General features: G+C 40.6%; 1 protein-coding gene across 1 annotated transcript; it reads left to right on the top strand.

Annotated features, from left to right (window-relative positions):
- Positions 1–1,408: 1,408 nt before the first annotated feature.
- On the top strand, positions 1,409–4,943 carry LOC121189290 (stonustoxin subunit alpha-like; the record flags this gene model as incomplete). Its single annotated transcript, XM_041049243.1, has 5 exons — positions 1,409–1,566; positions 3,086–3,259; positions 3,963–3,966; positions 4,221–4,725; positions 4,918–4,943. Coding segments are annotated over 5 exons (867 nt in total), but the record flags the coding sequence as incomplete, so codon positions are not given.
- Between the last annotated feature and the right edge of the window lie 15,296 nt (positions 4,944–20,239).

Below are 20,239 nucleotides of genomic sequence, written 5' to 3'. Positions count from 1 at the left end.
CTTCCTCCTGGGTCTTTCACTGCAGACCAATCAGACTCTCCTACAAGGTCTGCTGACACAGACAGGAAGTGGCTCACAGACCAATCAGCAAACAGTCCAGTACATCAAGAAGAAGATTGAAGAGACTCCCTCTGCAGAGCAAAGCATCAACCTGTTCCACTGTCTGAATGAACTGAATGATCGTTCTCTAGTAGAGCAGATCCAACAGTCCCTGAGTTCAGGACGTCTCTCCACAGATAAAGTGTCTCCTGCTCAATGGTCAGCTCTGGTCTTCATCTTACTGTCATCAGAAAGAGATCTGGACGTGTTTGACCTAAAGAAGTACTCTGCTTCAGAGGAGGCTCTTCTGAAGCTGCTGCCAGTTGTCAAAACCTCTAACAAAGCTCTGTAAGTGTATAGATAGTTGGATTTATTCATCATCATATAAAGACTCTGCTATTTTATTCAGCAGGAGGGAAAATAAATTCCTCTCTTCTTTAATTCCTTATCATCATCTCTGAGCTCTGAGCTTCATCACATTGAATCTGAATTAAAATAATGGATCCTACATTAAAGAGCCAAGTCTCAGCTTTAATTTGAGCAGGTTGACATCATTATAGAAAGAACTGTGTGGGAGATTCAGCCCTTTTAGTGGTTCAAAAGTAACTGGACAAATACATATGAAGTGAAACAAACTCATCAGATTTAATATTTAGTGTAAGATCTACTTGATCTCAGTGCTACATTTGACACTATTGATCACAATATTCTATTACAAAGATTGGAACATGTCATTGGGATTAATGGAACAGGTTGGGTCGAGAGAGAGAGAGAGAGAAAGGATGAGAGGGGAGGAAAGAACATAGGACAATGCAGGTTTCATGAAGACAGCAAGATTAAAAGTTATGAGACGACAATAGGCTGCTTAGTAATAGCACTAATAGCAATACAAGCAACAATAGAAGAACTACACTGCACAATTATTAGGCAGCTTCTTTTCCTCAGGCAAAATGGGCCAAAAAAGAGCTGTAACTGACTCTGAAAAGTCAAAAATTGTAAAAAGTCTTTCAGAGGGATGCAGCACTCTTGAAATTGCTAAGACTGTTGCAGATCCACATTTTACAGCTCCGAGGGCAAATGAACCTGCAGAGAGTGACAGCAGAAGAGAAGAGAGGAGAGAAAGAACAAAACTACAGGAAAGGGAATAAGTTGAGTTAGTAACATGTATTAATGGGATATGAATGAGTACAGATAGAGAGAGAGAGCTCGGTGCATGATTGGAAGTCTCCTGGCAGTCTAAGTCTATAGCAGCATAACTAGTGTGAGCTGCAGAGTAAACTGAGAGTTTTGTTCCTTTGATTGTCCTTTCAACACAAATGTTATTTGACTTTTTTTTCATTGTTTCCTCTTCAGACTGAGCAGCTGTAACCTCTCAGAGAGAAGCTGTGAAGCTCTGTCCTCAGTTCTCTGCTCCCAGTCCTCTAGTCTGAGACACCTGGACCTGAGTAACAATGACCTGCAGGATTCATGGGTGAAGCTCCTGTCTGCTGGACTGAAGAGTCCACACTGTAGACTGGAGACTCTCAGGTCAGATCAAGTTCCAGTTTGTTTGAAATGGCTGCAGATTTTTTTGAGTCCAGCAATGCTGGCCCATATTTAATGATTTTCACAGTTTATAAAATCTTTGGGTTTTTCAGCCTATTTTGTTTTTATCCAGCTTCACATATATGAATTCTGGCTGAGATACACAAGCTCATCTATGCTTTGTTATAAAGTGGTTTAAATGAGACCCACAACTCTTTACATGCTGCCTCTCCTTCACACATTCACACACACTGATGGCAGCCAGCTACCATACAAGGTCCTAGTCTGTCCATCAGGGCTGGTTTGAAGTTGAGGTTTTTAGCCTATGGACACTTGATGTTGACAGGAGGAGAGCTGTGATTAATGGACAAACCTCTCTACCTGCTGAGACACAGCTGCCCTGTACTTACAACTAATAAACTATTTCATCGGACGATTCAAACTAAATCAAATCAGGTACCAACATTAACACAGTTACAGTCAAGACCTGAAGTATTTGGACAGTTATTGTTCTTCAGACTCTGAGCTTCAGCACATTGAATCTGAATTAAAATAATGGATCCTACATTAAAGAGCCAAGTCTCAGCTTTAATTTGAGCAGGTTGACATCAGTATAGAAAGAACTGTGTGGGAGATTCATCCCTTTTAGTGGTTCAAAAGTAACTGGACAAATACATATGAAGTGAAACAAACTCATCAGATTTAATATTTAGTGTAAAATCCTTTGCAGTCATTGACTGTAGTATCCATTATTATATTTTAAAGGGAATGTGCTGAGAACCTGAAGAACAAAACATGTCTGACTGTCCAAATACTTATGACCTTGACTGTACATGTCTGTTTATTGGTGATTGTGTCATATTTAACTGTCATGTCTCCAACTTGTTGAGAATAAAACAGAAAGGATTTGAATCAGAGCCAATGAAAGATGATCATCAATGTAGAAACTGAGAGTTTGGTTCCTTTGATTGTCCTTTCAACACAAATGTTATTTGACTTTGTCTTCATTGTTTCCTCTTCAGACTGAGCAGCTGTAACCTCTCAGAGAGAAGCTGTGAAGCTCTGTCCTCAGTTCTCAGCTCCCAGTCCTCTAGTCTGAGACACCTGGACCTGAGTAACAATGACCTGCAGGATTCAGGAATGAGCCTTTTGTCTGCTGGACTGAAGAGTCCACACTGTACCCTGGAGACTCTCAGGTCAGGATCCATCAACCTGTTTAGCTGATGATTTTCCCATATCTGATTTACATCAGTGGATAAACAGCCAACTTGTGTAGGATTATTCAAAGTAAATTTTACTAAAGTTCAGCAGAACTTTCTAGACTCAGACAATCATTCATCATTTTTTGCTTCAGTTGTTGATTTTTTTTAATCCTACAGATGATGTTTAAGGAATTTGCCTTAAATACATCGAACCTGGACCAAAATGGACCAGAACCAAAAACAATTAACAAAAAAGAACAACTAAACAGACCAGCAGGTTTTGACAGAGGGTTCCTGTGTGATGTTGTGTGTGTCTGCAGGCTGTCAGGATGTCTGATCACAGAGGAAGGCTGTGCTTCTCTGGCCTCAGCTCTGAGCTCCAACCCCTCCCATCTGAGAGAGCTGGACCTGAGCTACAATCATCCAGGAGACTCAGGAGTGAAGCTGCTGTCTGCTGGACTGAAGTATCCACACTGGACACTGGACACCCTCAGGTATGGAGAGGCCTGCTGCAGCCACAAACAGTGTGTGATAGAGGAGGAAGAGCTGGAAACATTTAGTGTGTCACAGCTGATGACAGATCTCTACACAAGTGCTTTGAATTCAACAACAACACAAAGAGGGGTTTTCTCTAATTCTGACTTAAGTATCTCATCGTGACTCACTGTGTCATATTTAAGAGAAAATATGTGACAATCAGCTGTTTTCTGTGACCTGAGCAGGACTTTCTCAGACTGGATTTCATGCTGCATCAGCACAAAGCTAGCGAGGAAACATTTGAGCTGCAGCTGGTTGAACTGCTCCTGAACCAACAGAGCCACTTTGAGCACTCAGAGTGCTTTCACCACAACAACCCCAAAGACTTTAGATACCTGTTCAATGCTGACACACTAATAATAACATCCCAACAATAATAAGAGCATCTACACTGCTCAGAGACATTCATCTGCCAGTGTCTCAGACCAAGGAGGAAATGAAATCAGGTCTCTAATCATGTCTCTGTCTTCTAAAATGTCCATGATCAATAATCAGCTGAACCTCTCCGAGATCCTGATCTTGTCATTCTGAGACCTTTTGTTGTGTCTGACACCAAAAGTGATATCAAATGGAGAAGACAAATGATGAAATCTTTCCTCCATGTCACCTCCCTGCTCCGTATAATTCCAAGATAATAATCAAAGTATCTGTGTATGAGAGCCATGTAATGTCCATGTTTGCATGCTGAAAGAGAACGTGCTGGTCTGACCCCCCTCCTCCTTTCAGGGTGGAGCCTGGTGGAGTCCAATGGTTGAGACCAGGTCTGAGGAAGTGTAAGTGTGGTTTTCATTTGATTCCTGAAAACAAAGCAGCTCAAATTCAAACATCTTCAAAGTATCAATCAATGATCAGGTGATAGATCAATAACTGCAGCTATGTTGTGTCTTCTTCTCTCCATCAGATTTCTGTGAACTCACCATCGACACAAACACAGTAAACAGAGAGATCAAACTGTCTGACAACAACAGGAAGGTGACACGTGTGGAGGAGGATCAGTCATATCCTGATCATCCAGACAGATTTGACCAGTGTTCTCAGCTGCTGTGTAGTAATGGGCTGACTGGTCGCTGTTACTGGGAAGTCGAGTGGAGAGGAATGGTTGATATATCAGTGAGTTACAGAGGAATCAGAAGGAAAGGAGGCAGAGAAAACTGTTTGTTTGGAGAGAATCAGTCCTGGAGTCTGAGCTGCTCTGATCTTGGTTACTCTGTTTGGCACAATAACAGAAAGACGTCTGTCTCCTCCTCCTCCTCTTCATCATCTTCCTCTGTCTCTCACAGAGTAGCAGTGTATGTGGACTGTCCTGCTGGCTCTCTGTCCTTCTACAGAGTCTCCTCTGACTCACTGATCCACCTCTACACCTTCAACACCACATTCACTGAACCTCTGTATCCTGGGTTTGGGTTTGAGCTCTGGTGGTTTGGTTCCTCAGTGTCTCTGTGTAGAGTGTAGCAGAGAGAGTCTCTTCCTGTTAGAGAAACTCTCTCACTGTTGAACAGATAGTTCAGTCTGTACATGTCTGTCTCTTTCACTCACACACACCTTTTCAGATTCATGTATTAAAGCAGTTTATTTGTTAAACTCTTCTAAATGATTCCTTGTAAACTTGGCACAGAGTTCACAGAGTTAGAAAGCTCCTGACTACCCTGAAGAGTTTGAGTCTCAATTCTATGAATTTTAAAAGTCAACTTTAAAAAAACCCAGCTTCATGTGTCATTTTTACAGTGTATACCTGGTGTTCACACTGTTTTTCATGTTTTACAGTGAATCCTCTGGCTGCTGATAATACTTGTGTACTTTTACTGCTGATGTCATTTGTCGTTTTCATTTTCACACTGCATCACATATTTCTGACAGTCCTTTCCCTTGTGATGTTTTCCACGTTGTCACCCTGGTTGTTGTGTTTTTAACAGTGCAGCCTAACTTCCACTTTACAATACATTTGCTGCTTTTTATTTTTCACAAGGTCTGTAGTGTCAGAATTTCAGTGTGTACTGTATGTGTAAATATGTTATGTCTTTAAGGCCACTATTTACAAGGCCACTTCTTTTAACAAAGGCTCTCTCTTTAGAAAGCAGTCAACAGACACCTGGATTCCATTACAAGCAAAATATGGTTGGTATAAGTAAAGTTTTGTGGTTAATATGAGACAGGGAGACGCCATTAGAAATTAGGCCTGCTAAAAACCAGGAAAAAGATAAAGTTGACGCAGGTATTGACTCAAGTGAAATCACACCAACCAGACAACATAAAAACAAGAAAGGGACATGCCCAGTTACGCCCAAACAGGTCCTTGAACCTGGGCACAGCCTACAATATAAAAAAATTATGTACAGTTGGTAAAATTCAGCTGTTGTTCATGCAAGACAGCTCGGGTTTTTGAACTCTGTGTTGAGGAATAAAGCTCTCTGGACTCAACTTCTTTGGACTCCTGTATTTGTGTTTTTCCTCAGAAGAAGATTTGAACACTTAGAAATTTTTTGAAGAAAAGACTTAGAAGAGAGTAGAGGTGTGGAAGAGTAAGGTGTGGTCACTTGGGCAGAGTTGGACTCAGCCATCAACTGGCCCTCAAGTGTGAGTCAATTGTCTGATAAGCCACCATGGTGCGGAAAAATGGGAATGAGTGAATGAGTGTTAATGGAGGAATTTTTGCTTAACACTGCTCTCGTAGGTTGGCCAGTTGCGTGCTTAGTGTTTGCTGGAGGAATGATTTGGTTAGCAGTACAAGAGAGAGAGTAAATTCTGTGTAAAGTTTCATAGAGCAAAGCAGAGCCTGATCAGTGAGTGAGAGACCCTTTGATGTTGAGGAAGTGTATTCAAAGGGAGGGAGGAAAAGAGAAAGAGGGTTCTTGCTGCTTAACCTAGAGAGAAGAGTGATAAATATACTCACTGGCTGCCCTGGAGGGAGAGGGCTGTTAGAGTGGGCTAAAACCATAATTTATAGCGCCTGTGATGTTTTAAAGAAAAACCTTTTATGGATACCGCTCTCAGTGTTGAGAGGTCTGCAAGGGTAAAAGTGTTTTAAAGAAAAACGTTTTATGGATACCGCTCTCAGTGTTGAGAGGTCTGCAAGGGTAAAAGTGTTTTAAAGAAAAACCTTTTATGGATACCGCTCTCAGTGTTGGGAGGTCTGCACAGGTAAAAGTGTTTTGAGAAAACAAACCTTTTTCGGATACATCTTAAAATACAGGATGAGAGGTCTGCACGGGTAATGGAGTATTGTTCGCGCACTGCCCTGTTGTGTGTGTGTGTTGTGTTTATGTGTAATTGTTGTACTTAAAGGCGTATGTATACAGCTTATATTTGTTACAGTTGTGAGTGTGTTAGAGACAGCCTGTATTTGTTGTAATTGTAAGTGTGTTAGAGACAGCCTGTATTTGTTGTAATTGTGAGTGTGTTAGAGACAGCTTGTATTTGTTGTAATTGTGAGTGTGTTAGAGACAGCTTGTATTTGTTGTAATTGTGAGTGTGTTAGAGACAGCCTGTATTTGTTGTAATTGTAAGTGTGTTAGAGACAGCCTGTATTTGTTGTAATTGTAAGTGTGTTAGAGACAGCTTGTATTTGTTGTAATTGTGAGTGTGTTAGAGACAGCCTGTATTTGTTGTAATTGTGAGTGTGTTAGAGACAGCTTGTATTTGTTGTAATTGTGAGTGTGTTAGAGACAGCTTGTATTTGTTGTAATTGTGAGTGTGTTAGAGACAGCTTGTATTTGTTATAGTTGTGAGTGTGTTTGAGACATGCTGGAGAGAAGGAATAGTGTAAATAGTATAAATAGTGTGAAAAGTGTGAATAGTGTGAATAGTCTGAATAGTGTGATTAATGTGAATAGTGTTAATGATCTGATTGTGAACAGTCTCCCACTGAACATATAATCTTTGGGATAATAATATTAGTGGCTTCCTATTGTTCCTTAGTGGAGTACTACGGAGAGGGATTGAAGATACCAGCTAAAACATAGTGATCAGCTGAGATAATAAAATAAAATAACAATTAAAGCTGCAATCTGTGATGGGCGGGCCCTCACACTCCTTGCAACCCACAGAAGTCGCAGCTGCCACTGCCAAGCACCAGAGTCCTCCTATGTCCTCTACTCTCTCTTGCTCTTCTCCCTATAAAAGCATAGCATTATATAGCAACAGAAGAGACATGGCCCATTCCCAGCAGGGGGCGTTATGAGTGTATCATAATAGGAGCATATAAATCAGTTGAGAGTCTGAAGGTCATCCTGACTGTAAAGTTTGATCCACATCGGATGAAGTATGTGGGAGATACAGGCACAAATACATCCATTTCCTGTGTTGGCGAAGGGTCAATTTTGTGGCGGCCCCACGGCCAGACCGTGTGACCCAGACCAAAGCTTTTCACAACTTATAGTCATTAAGGCCTTAAGAGCAAACAGAGTAATTTTTAGCATGACCGGACGATTCTCCTAGGACGAGTTCGTTAAACTACACTGTGCGAAATGCAGAATTGCAGCATTTTGATTAAATAAGTTTAGTGTAAGTTGAAAATACACAAAAAGAAAAAGCTATACAAAAATATGAAGAGAGAGTTAAAAAAAAAAATACAAGGTGGGGTAAGGTGAACAGTTAAAGAAAGTATGGGTTATTGCACATTAATGAATATTGCACAGTATGCAGATATACAGATATTGCACAGTGAGTGGATAGAAGGAAGTCCGGAGGGTCAGGGGAATAGACTGTGGAGTTCAGTGTGGTTATGGATTTCGGGAAAAAACTGTCTCTGAGTCTGTTAGTCTTTGTTCTGATGTGCCTGTAGCACCTTCCTGAGGGCAACAGGTCAAACAGAGCAAAGCCAGGGTGGGAGCTGTCCTTGGTGATGCTCTTTGCTCTGCTGAGGCAGCGGGAGGTGTAAATGTCCATCAGGGAGGGGAGGGGGCAGTCGATGATCTTCTGTGCCACCTTTACCACCCTCTGAAGCCTCTCCCTGTCTGCAATGGTGCAGCTGCCGTACCATACTGTGATGCAGTACGTCAGCAGGCTCTCAATGGACGAGCGGTAGAAGGTCAGCAGCAGGATGGAGTCCAGGTTGTGCTTCATGAGGACCCTCAGGAAGTGTAGCCGCTGCTGAGACTTCTTAATGACCGCTGTTAGCGGAGATGAGGATCCCAAGAAACCGGAAAGTGTGGACTCTCTCCACGCACTCGCCGTTGATGTAGAGGGGGGCTAAGTTGGTGCTGTGCCTCCTGAAGTCGACAATGATCTCCTTGGTTTTCTTGGTGTTCAGAGCCAGGTTGTTCTCTGAACACCAGGATGCCAACTTCAGGACCTCTTCATTCATACATGAACCTGCTTCATCATATCATCCATTATATTAATGCCAAACCAAAATCCCCCCTCCCACTCAGTGGGACCTGGTATGTACAGGTTCCTCCTACCACTATATAAGGCAGCCTTCTTCAGCTGCTCTGGTTCAGCCCCCAGGCACAGAGGAGAGGACCAAGATGGCAGCAGCACTGGTAAAAGCATATGAGTGAATAAACCATCTTGAAATAACAGAGCTGGTGTGTAGTGTGTTTCTTATGTTTTACTGTGAGGGTTGGGTATATGGTGTATGAACATGTGTCCAATGTGGTGTGTGCATTCACCAGGAAAACAGTGGGAATTATTTGTTATGAACCATGAATGGGTACAGGGCTGAGTGTCTGTCCTACCATGTGCTACCACTGAGCAGTGACGTGGTCTTCGTCTCAGAGGGAACAAGGAAAAAGACAAGAAGTAGACAGAGGACAGATACACAAGGGCTAAGGTTTCAAAGGGCCCGGTCATAATGCAGGAAGAACTGAGAGACAGGAAGAGGGAGAGAGATGCTGAGAGCAGTGGTCAGATGGACATGTGCTCTGGAGATGCAGATGATCAGGTGAGAAAATCAGCTACAGCATCAGATGTTGTTCCAGGGATCAGTAAACTTTCAAGTGGCCTCATCCTGAGGTTTAAAATCCTTTCAGATGATATTGTGTCCACATGGTGTCATATATTTAAACACTGTGTAAAAATATGAAATGAGAGGTCAGAGGGACCTGTTACAGTCACTGCTGTGGCCAGAAACACTAAGGGGGAGGGGACAGGGGACAGGTGTAGAAACCTCAAGACGGACAGACGAGTCAGTTAAAGTCCTCTTTATTAAACTCAAAATCACTGGATCAAAGTCCAAGGCCAGGAAACAAAACAAGAAGGAGAAAAACTTAAGAAGCTCAAGTTCAAAACTTAAAACTCTGAAGTCCTTATTTGGGGTGAACAAATGAAAGTGAATCCAAAGGGGAAAGAAAACCCGGAGGTGACAAAGAGCGAAACAGGTAACACTAAGGACAGGACAGCAGGTGAACACAGATTCCAGGATGAGAAAAGCAGGTACAACCACAGCAGGAACAGACTTGGACAAAACACTGGAGCTCTTACATGGACTTATACAGTAAACAATCATCACAATCATTTCAAGTTTCCATCATATTATTCCTGAGATAATATGAAACATTTCCAAATCAACACTTCAGGAGCTTTGGCACCTTCTAGAGGCAGTTAGTGGAAAGAAGCTCAGGTGAAGAGCACATTTCATTGTTGACTCTCTTTAATATCACACTTTGTGAATGTGTTCCTCTTCTGCTCTCAGCTTTCTTACCCTGGACTTCATCTGTCAGCCAGTGATGATGTTTAACCCAGCACCTGCTTCATGGTTCACTTCTGTTTATCTGAACATCTCAGCTGCCATCCCTGGTGGGGTGAGTGCAAAGAGGTTTGGAAACAATATAGAGATGACATTTCTGGAAATCACATTCAAAATGATCAACTTTACTCAGTACCCTAAAACAGCTCCTATTGGCCCACATTTTCTCTGCTCCTCCTCTGTTTAGGGGCCAGGAACCATGGTCAAGCCCTAAATGTTACATGGACACTTTTCTTCATCACTACAGAAGTGTTTATTTTTGTACAAGTTCATGTGTAAAGCTGGAAATACTGCACACACAGCTAATTTTAGCCTCTGGAATAAACTCTGTGTGAGTTAAAATCAGCTCAGTCTGAGTGAACATGTGTGACCATCGAATAGACTCTGTGGCAGAGTTAAAATAACTCTGTTCCTGGAGTTGAATTTTTAACTCTGAAACAGAGTTAACTTGAACTCCTCCTGGTGTTAAAATAATTTAGTTAATTTCAATATAAACTCTTCTCCAGTGTTGACACCTAACACTCAAAATGTGTTTTATTTACACTTTTTAGAATTAAAATGTATTCATTTATTATATCATTTAGTTTTATGGGAAAATGACCACCAAACACCATCCTGTTGATTTTTGTGGCTTTTATTTGTGCAAATACATTTAAAAATTCAATACATGACACTTTGAATTAATTGCTGCCTTAAAACTGTAAAATTTTACAGCACACAGGCAGCAAATAATGTCAATGAAAAACATTAGTGAAGTTGTACAAAACACTGTAAACAACACATTACTGCATAATAAAATGTCTGTAAATGTATAAAAAACTGACACATTTCTCTGTGGTGCATTGTGTAACTTGAGGTAGACGACTACTCACTTTACAGTTCAAGTATAAAACAGTAAGAGAACTCATTAAATTGAGATTAGAAATCATTTTATGCAACTGTCTGATACAACATAACATTATGAATCACAACCATATGACATCTGAGCATCAAACCATTTGAAATATCTTAATCTCTCCCTTTCTAGAATCAGTTCACTCTGTGTAGTGTCACTCACTTGGAAAGCATGGAAGTGATCATGGAAACAAGTTTCATGCTCAATCAAACCAAAAAACACTTTGTGCAAAATGATTGATGTTATTTTGCTGAACAATGGTTCATGTTTTCATCAGTACCAGTGCACACAAAGAGTCCAACACGATACTCAGCTCCACAGCATTTCACCCACTGTGTGACAGACGATGGCTTCACAATCAAGGTGAAGAGATGCTGTTATATCTTCAGAAAAATCCAGTGTTTCAACTGAACACATTTTAACTGGAGCAGACTCAACTGTTTTTAAGGACAGGCATTCCCAGTGATAGCTGCTTGATAACCTGCTTGACAGATTCCTCTAAATTTTCAGTTGTATAAAGAACTACAGTATTTGGTTCACCACTCCCCAAAAGCTTGGCTATAACTGAAGCACATGTCTTTGTTGTGAGTAGAACCTGAAGGAGCTGCTTCAGTATTTTGGAAATGAGATGAAGTATTTCATCAGTTACAGACTGAGAATTGTTTACTGTCTCTGTGTCGTTGTTGAAAGGGATCTGGTTAGACACACTTGTGTTATCAATGGAGCTGTGTATCTTAATGAGGTGTCTCCTGAATCCACAATAACTAGAGAGATTTTTACCTGGATACATGGCATGAATTCATTTGAGGTTCCTGAACAAAAGCAACACTGAACCAAAGGATGAATTACAGAGGAAACATCTCAACATTTTGGCTAAATAAGCTACTTATGGTTTGTTTAACAGCTTTGCTCTGAGCTCTTTTACTCTGTCTGCAAAAATGTGTACAGGCTGGAGAGAGCGTCAACATACTTCACACCGAAAACAAAATGTGAATTGAACAGCTCATCAAAAGCACCAAAGGATGTACATGACTGACATGACAGAAGCTTTTTGTCCAAGACAATATAAAAGGTGAAAACCTGGGTCTTTGAAGTTCCTGTGGAAAGAAGATATGGCTGATGGGTTCCTTCAGTGGTCAGGAGATGATCCTCAAGGCTTTGGGATGACTGAAACAAGAGAAATATGTTTACAAAAATGTGTTTATAAAACTCAGCAACATCTACAGTATTTGGAAGTTTTGACAAACCTTCTGAAATTTTACCAGATGATCCGTTTCCTCTCCGACGCTGATCTTTGTGGGACGCTTTCTTCCAGCTGGTTGTGGAGTGAGAAGATGAAGCAGCACCAGAAGAGAAGCCATGTTGCTCTCCCACTCTGAGGACAGAGTGAAAAGTACTTTTACACTCATTATATATATTAAGTAGTGTGTTTATGATATTACTCTGTGCATTGTTCTAATGGTTTTACTATGATCTTAAACATATACAAATATAACAACTATTAATGGTCATTATAAATCTGTGCTGCAGAGCAAAGCAATGTTCAGCTCTCACACTGTATCTTAACTGCAGACTTAAGTGGCCTATTTAGACTCAGAGATGCTTTTGTAAAATAAATAAAAAAAAACACAATAAATTGACGACTGTTGGACGACTCACATAACTGCATTACTATTCTGATGATAACTGTACCTGCTTCATCAGCAGTGTCAGATCCTTCATTCAGAGCAGCTTTCAGTTGTTGTTTTAAGAGAGACGTCTCTTTCAGGTTCCTGCCTCCTTGATAACTTTATCTTTAAAACTGCTGTTCCATTTTTCAAGGAACCTTGAAGCAACCTCTGCTCCAAACATCAGTGAGAAGTCTTGCAAAATCTGAATAAAAAGAGAAAAACAACATTTTCAAATGTTTAACATAAACCAATGTTTTTACTTAAAAAATATATTTAATACTAACCAGTCCCATGACATCCAAGAAACATGGAAACATGTAATACATCAGCTAAGTCATGAAGAACCTGCTGATGGTAGTAGAAGGTTTCTCTCATCCTCTGGAACACTAAGTCAGGATCAGCTGTGTGGTGAAGGAGAGATATGGCTTCCATGCATTCATCTCTGATTGGCTGATCATCATATGTTCTGGATGATGTGGGACCTGCTTTTAGCTCCACTCTACTCTGGGATGAAGAGGTGGTTCTGGATTTGTCTTCATGCACCACTCAAGAAAGGGTTACAGCCTTTGTTGCTTTGAATATCATAGAAGTTCCTGAAAGAAAAAAAGCTGTCTCCAGAACAAATACTGTATGTTGCTTATATGCAAACAAGGTAGTTAAACTTACATATCATTTTTGGAGTATGGGTCTTTCAAAGATGGGAAAAGTGAAACAATCCCGAGGTCATGAAACTCTTTTGTCGATTTACTGCACCTCTCCTGTAAGCGGGAAAAAAAACCTCTTACCATTTTTAAAAATATATTTTATATACATATTTTTTAATAAAAGAATACAGGATTAAGTCAAAGCCTCTTACTCTCCTTTTCCATGCATGTGAGCGACAATAATATTAACCAGTAACCGTGTGGTGGAATATTTCAAACTTCCAGTCTCTTCATACTCTTTAATCACAGTCATCTCTGCTGTATAACAACTCCACGTTACAACATGTTTACATCTTTATTAATTTAATACTAAACATCTGACTGACCTGCACTGAGAAAATCTGAGAAGCAAGACTCTTCCAGTTTAATGTACTTCTTCTTCCCTCCATGTTGTACTTTGATCAACATGTTGGTTTGACATAAAGGAAGAAAATGTCATATGTCTGAGAATAACATGTTCAAGTTAAAGTTTATCCCAACTACACACTGTTAAAATACACGTTTCTCACCGCTGTTCAAAACAGCAAGGCTACAGTTTATAAGCTCAACTGTTAGCATGCTAGCCAAAACTGACTTTTCAGCTGCGTCCGCGCCATTGAGCCGGAAATTATTCTCTTAAAACACCGACATGCGGTTGCATTGTTGGATGATTATTTCCAAAACAGTATTAATTACCTTCAAGATGCGCGTCATCATTAATTTGTGAAGCTTATCAAACAGTTTGTCATTACCGTCATACAGACACATCACATGCCACAGACAGTATGGCCGACATTAACGTTTGAGTGAAAGCTAACAGCTCCACAATGGCAGCTAAGGACAGTTAGCTAACTAATGCGGGAGCTACTTGCTCTAAAAATGGAGTAAAAGCAATGGGGTTACGTTCAACATCAAGTTCGCAGTCATTAGCGGTACTATGTAAGTAGATAAAGTGAGAACAATGACAAAATATCACACATTTAAAGTACTTTTTAGTCAGGGTTAAAAAATAAACTCCAGAAATGTAACTCTTTCACACTTTTTTGCCTGACTCCAGATTTTAGTACTTTGTGAATTTGCTGTGTGTTAGTACATGTAGTTGTGTACAGTTCAGCTGCTGCTGTCCTTGGTGCTGAATTCACCAACCCAGCTGAATGGTCCTGAGTGATTATTGTTGTTATTCATTTGGTATTTTTGAGAAGATTGAATATCATTAGTATGGGTTATGTTTTGGTTAGAGTTAGGTTTTCAGTTATGATGGTTAAGGTTAGGTTAGGTTAAGGGGCAAGGGAATGACTTATGGCAAAGTGTCCTCACAACTATAGTAAGAAAATAGAGAGAGAGTGTGTGTGTGTTTGTCCTTTGATGCCTTTGATGTATCAACATTCTACAGTCTGATGTCACAGGCTGCAGTAAGTGGACACACAGCCAGAGACAAGTTCAGAAGTCAAACAGGAGCAGAAACAGTTGGACTGGACAGGACTTGCTCATGATTTAGGAAGAAAGAAGCACTCAGATATTTCTGCACAATTATTGACAAGGAAGGGAGGAGCTACTGCTGTTACAAGGACAAGAGGAAACTACAGGAAAGTCCAGATCAGCTCCAAGGTTTTCAGTAAGTCAGTACATGTTAGTAGTTCATGTCAGTGTCTAGTTTAGAGTTTATCTGCTCGTGAATCTAGTTTAATGTTTTGAAATGTTTTGTCCAAATGATATGTTTGTGAAACTGTGACGACAAGTAATCATACCCATAAGCCCGGTGGTTTGATTGTGTGCTTATCATTCATGGACAATATTGTGTTTTTTTTAAATGCTGATCATGACTGTGAGATATTCTCATGGTTGCTCAACTTCTTTATTTTGGTGTGATGCTCTGTAGTTTGTGTTAAAGGAAAGGATTTCTAGGAAGTCTGTACTGTCTGCAACAAGATCCTTTCTAAAGAAATTCTAATGGCAATGATGGAGTTGGACGTCACAGCACAAAGTGGAGAGTGCTGTGTGTTATTTTAGGAACTTACGTCAATGTACTGTAGGTCAGGTCTGTGATGTATGATGATACTTGATGGAGGACTTCACTTTAAGTGCTGTGAACAGGAAACAGTTTGATGTGTTGGTAAAATCTTCTTATTTCTAATGTGTGAATCACTTTCATCATCTCTCAAGATTTGGCCCAAAAACAAAGAAGCACAGTTTAAGACTCAGGAGAAATAATCTCCCAGTCCAATGCAAACTAACCAGCACACACTGTTTCCACTTCTACAATCATCTACTTATTATTGTGCTTTAAAGTTTCAGCCTTCTTACATTTACCTATCACTGAGTCCACTTGTGTCTTATACGGAACACTAGGTTCAAATCTCCTTTTGGCTTTGAGCCTTGATTTTTAGTTCATTTTCAGTGCAATACAATTATGTCCTGTAGTAAATCTGCAGAATGAGTCGTAGGACTTAAAGCTGGATCAGCTGTTGCATGAAGGGTTTCAGGCTGTGTTCATGTTCACCCTCTTTGGTTAAGGGACAGTAAAACAATCAGTGATTTCCTCACTGTGGAGTAAATTTAGGCTGCTGAGAATTCTTCCTGCCTTGAAAACCTTAGTCCTGAAACTGGAATCTAAAATATGTTGATGTGTTTGAGGTGGCATGTGATGCATTTGGATGAGTGTTCATCTGCAGTGTTTTGAGTGTAGGAGGAAAACTGTTGATGACTGTGTGGACAGAATAAGTTTGGAAGTTTAACTCTGCCACTTTAGACTCTCAGCTCTGATTCTTGTGTTCTGCTCCATGCAGCTCATCTACAGGACTGTATTAAGTCCTAGTTGTTGAAGGATCTTAATTATTAAGCAGTGAAACTATTTCATATGAGGAAATGGTACATTCATTTTTTGAAATGTTTCCTTTCTTCTGTTTCCTTGTCTTTTGATGATGGTCACTAAGCTCCAAATCTTGTATCTGTTCAGAATTCAGCCTCAGTCAGTGTGAGAGAGCTGATATGTTTAAAGGTTCATAGACTGAAAAGGTTCTGAGAAGTTCTCTTGAAAAATGGATCCTAAATTTAACTCTAACAAATTGCACAGTCCTGAAGCTCTAATGAAACATTTGATGGTGTGTTGGAGTAAAGTGAGACACACACACACACACCTTGTTTAGATGTAACAGAGCCCACAGCCATTCTGAAGAATGACACAATCAGAAAATCCATTTGGCCTTTGAGGAATTTAATTGTGTGCCTGCTCCAAATGCTATGCTAGGTCTATGTGGAGCAGCTTGTGTGAGACATTATGTTTCTGTTTGTTTACTATGAAACTGTGAATATTATTAGCTGACTGGATGAATAGAACACAAGAGAGATTTGTTTGTGCAGATAGATGAGACCTTAATGTGTCGACTAACCCTTATTTTAAGATGCACACACAATCATCTTGATAGGAAAAGAAGGGTCAAGGAAAAGTTCTCACTGCAGCAGCTGTAGAATTTTATTATTATGACCACAATTACACCACAAGAGCCAGTTTGACTCTGTCATTTCCATGCTCTGTGTTTCCAGTTCACCATTCACCACACAATGATGTACTTTATTTCTTCATGATGACTCTTGAAAGTTTTTGAAGAGAGAGGAGAAAATTTCTTCTGTCATTTTTCCCTTTTTTCTCACAAAACTCGTTTTAAAGATTTTCATGATTTGAAGAAAAACACATTTTCTTGGTGGTCGGAGAAAATGATGAACTGTTCCATCATTTATCCAGAAGTTTCTATAGTAATGTGATCATTATTCTGTGACTGTGACAGGAGGAGTTCAGTGTCCTGCTAGATCTTAGTGCTGCATTTGACACCATTGATCATAATATCCTATTGGAAAGATTGGAACATGTTATTGGGATTAAAGGAACAGCACTAGGCTGGTTTAAATCATATCTATCAGATAGATACCAGTTTTTTCATGTTAATGATGATCCCTCCATATATACCAGAGTAAGTCATGGAGTTCCACAGGGTTCTGTGCTTGGACCGATATTGTTCACCTTATACATGCTTTCCCTAGGCAATATTATCAGGAAGCATGGAATAAATTTCCATTGCTATGCAGATGATACCCAGCTATATTTATCTATGAAGCCAGACGAAACAGATCAGTTAGCCATACTTCAGGCATGTCTTAAAGACATAAAGGCCTGGATGACCTGTAACTTTCTTCTTCTGAATTCAGACAAAACTGAGGTTATTTTGTTTGGTCCCAAACACCTCAGAAACAGTTTATCTAATCATATAGTTACTCTGGATGGCATTAATTTAGCCTCCAGTACGACTGTGAGAAACCTTGGAGTTATTTTTGATCAGGATTTGTCCTTTAACTCACATATAAAACAAGTCTCTAGGACCGCCTTCTTTCACCTGCGCAATATCAGTAAGATTAGGAACATTCTGTCGCAGAGTGATGCTGAAAAATTAGTCCATGCTTTTGTTACTTCTAGGCTGGACTACTGTAATTCCCTATTATCAGGATGTCCAGTTAACTCTCTAAAAAGCATCCAGCTGATCCAAAATGCTGCAGCGAGAGTACTGACTGGAATTAGCAAGAGAGATCATATTACTCCTGTACTAACTTCTCTTCATTGGCTTCCTGTAAAATCCAGAATTGATTTTAAAATCCTTCTCCTTACATATAAGGCCCTCAATGGCCAGGCTCCTTCATATCTCAAAGAGCTGATAGTACCATATCATCCTAACAGATTGCTTCGTTCCCAGAATGCAGGTTTGCTTATGGTTCCCAAAATCTCTAAAAGTAGAATGGGAGGCCGAGCCTTTAGCTATCAGGCCCCTCTCCTATTGAACCAACTGCCAGTTTGGGTTCGGGAAGCAGACACCCTCTCTAATTTTAAAACGAAGCTTAAAACCTTCTTGTTTGATAAAGCTTATAATTAGTTGTAGTTACAGTCCTAGTTATTTATTAAACTTATAGTTAGTCACAATTATCTCTATAGACACTGTTACAGTTAAGGATATAGCCCTTAGTAGGGCTGGCTCAGGCAACTGAATCATCCCCTAGTCATGCTGCTATAGGCCTAGGCTGCTGGGGGACATCCCATGATTTATGCGCACTTCTTCTTCTTTCTCTTTCTCTCCTCAGACCCACTCTCAAATTTATTAGCCTTTATTACATGTCATTAACTCTGCGTCCTCTCTGTCCCGTAGTCCTGTGTTTGTTTCTCTCTGGTCTCTCTTTCTCTGTACCTTTCTGCAGAAACCTCTGGCTCCGGAGCTGCATGTCCTATGGTCCTGGCTCCACCCACCTGCTGCTGTTTATTGTTTACAATGATCTATTTCTAACATGTTTAATGTTCCATTCTGCTACAGATAAATATTTGATTAATATTCTTTGCAAACTGTAATGTAAATAATTACCAGTCATGACAGCTTTTTGCCTCCGTGCTGTTTCATAATTCTAATCTGCTGAGCACACATTATCAAATAACTGTTCACTAACTGTAATGTAAATACTGACCCACATTGTCTGTATTATGCTGCATGTCCTTCTCCCCCTCTCCTCCATTCCTAGCTGTCCTATCTTCCTCCTTTTCCTCCTTTCACCCAGCTCGGCCATCGGCAGGAGGGTCCCCCATCTGAGCCAGGTTCTGCTCAAGGTTTCTTCCTGTTAAAAGGGAGTTTTTTCTTGCCACTGTCGCCTTAAGTGCTTGCTCTGGGGTCAGGCTCTGGGTCTCTGTAAAGCGCTTTGAGACAATTTTGATTGTGGAAGGCGCTATATAAATAAAATTGAATTGAATTGAATTGAAATTGAATTGATGTGACTCGTCTGTGCTCTTTCACTGCTCATTTTAATGAAGTATATATTCCCTCTCTGTATTATGATATTGGATTGTAACTCAGCTTTACCACAACACTGTCATTGTACACCTGTATGTTTTGTTCACCGTGTTGATCCATCTGTCTTCCTGTATTAATTCTCTCACTCCCTCGCTCACTACAACCACATACACTAAATACACTAAACTGTAGTAAATCCATTATGTGTGAAACATAATGTGGCTGGATGATGTTCAGAGGAAACAGATTTTCTGAATGAATGAGGTAATGAAGTTTATTAACAGCAGTGGAGGTGGGAGACTGGGGTTTGTATCCAGAGTCCACTCTGTGGTTAGGTTTGGTATTTACAGCTATTTAACAATACACACAAGCTAACTTGCATACGGCCTAATACAAATGTCACACACACACATTTCATCAGAGAGACCAGCTCTCAGAAATAAGTCCAGCAGTGGAGACAGTCCAACAGGCTCCACATGTTTCTGTGCTGAGAGGAGACTGTACTGAAGCTGTCAGCTGTACCATCAGCCTCTGAGGCTGCTCTGCTCTCTGTGTCACACACTGCTACTGTACATGAAGACTGCTGTCAGCTCGGCTCAGCTCCACTCATCACTAACTTCATTTAGAGCAAACAGAGCTCTGCTGTAACAGGAAGCAGCAGAAAGTCAGAGGCTTCGCCGTGAGGAGCGCAGACCTCTCTGTCATGTGGAAAGAGGAAAGCGACGGCGGGGATCCACATGGTGTGTATCCAGAAGTAAAGCATGGTGTCCTTTAATCAGCTGCAAAAGCTCCGCGCTCTTCCCGACGAAGCTCCGTGTCCAGCGGTTCATTTCCAGAAGAGAAAGCGCTGCAGATGAAGCCGAGCGGAGGAAGAAATCCCAGTGTGAACGCTGCTGATGAACACAAGAGCTGGAGACTCTGTCGCTGCTTCTTCTGCTGCTTTCACACGGACATTAGCGACCCCTACCGGAACTGTTATCCAGAGAGGAAGAGACTGTGTCTGTGTGTGAGTCCTTTGAGTCCTCTGTCCAACTCATTTCATTCAGCACCACAACCATGATTTGTCACATGGAGTGAAGTGAAGCCAGTGAAGAGGAGGGGAATGGGAGGAGGAAGCAACACAAAGTGTTTGCTGGTCTCTGATGGGATCTTAGCCAGCAGTTTGTCTCTGTACCGTTAAACATT

This window comes from Toxotes jaculatrix, chromosome 11, assembly GCF_017976425.1.
Source record: "Toxotes jaculatrix isolate fToxJac2 chromosome 11, fToxJac2.pri, whole genome shotgun sequence".
Classification (NCBI taxonomy): domain Eukaryota; kingdom Metazoa; phylum Chordata; class Actinopteri; family Toxotidae; genus Toxotes; species Toxotes jaculatrix.
The sequence above is the reverse complement of the archived record's forward strand: the minus strand, read 5'-3'. Positions and strand labels throughout refer to the sequence as shown.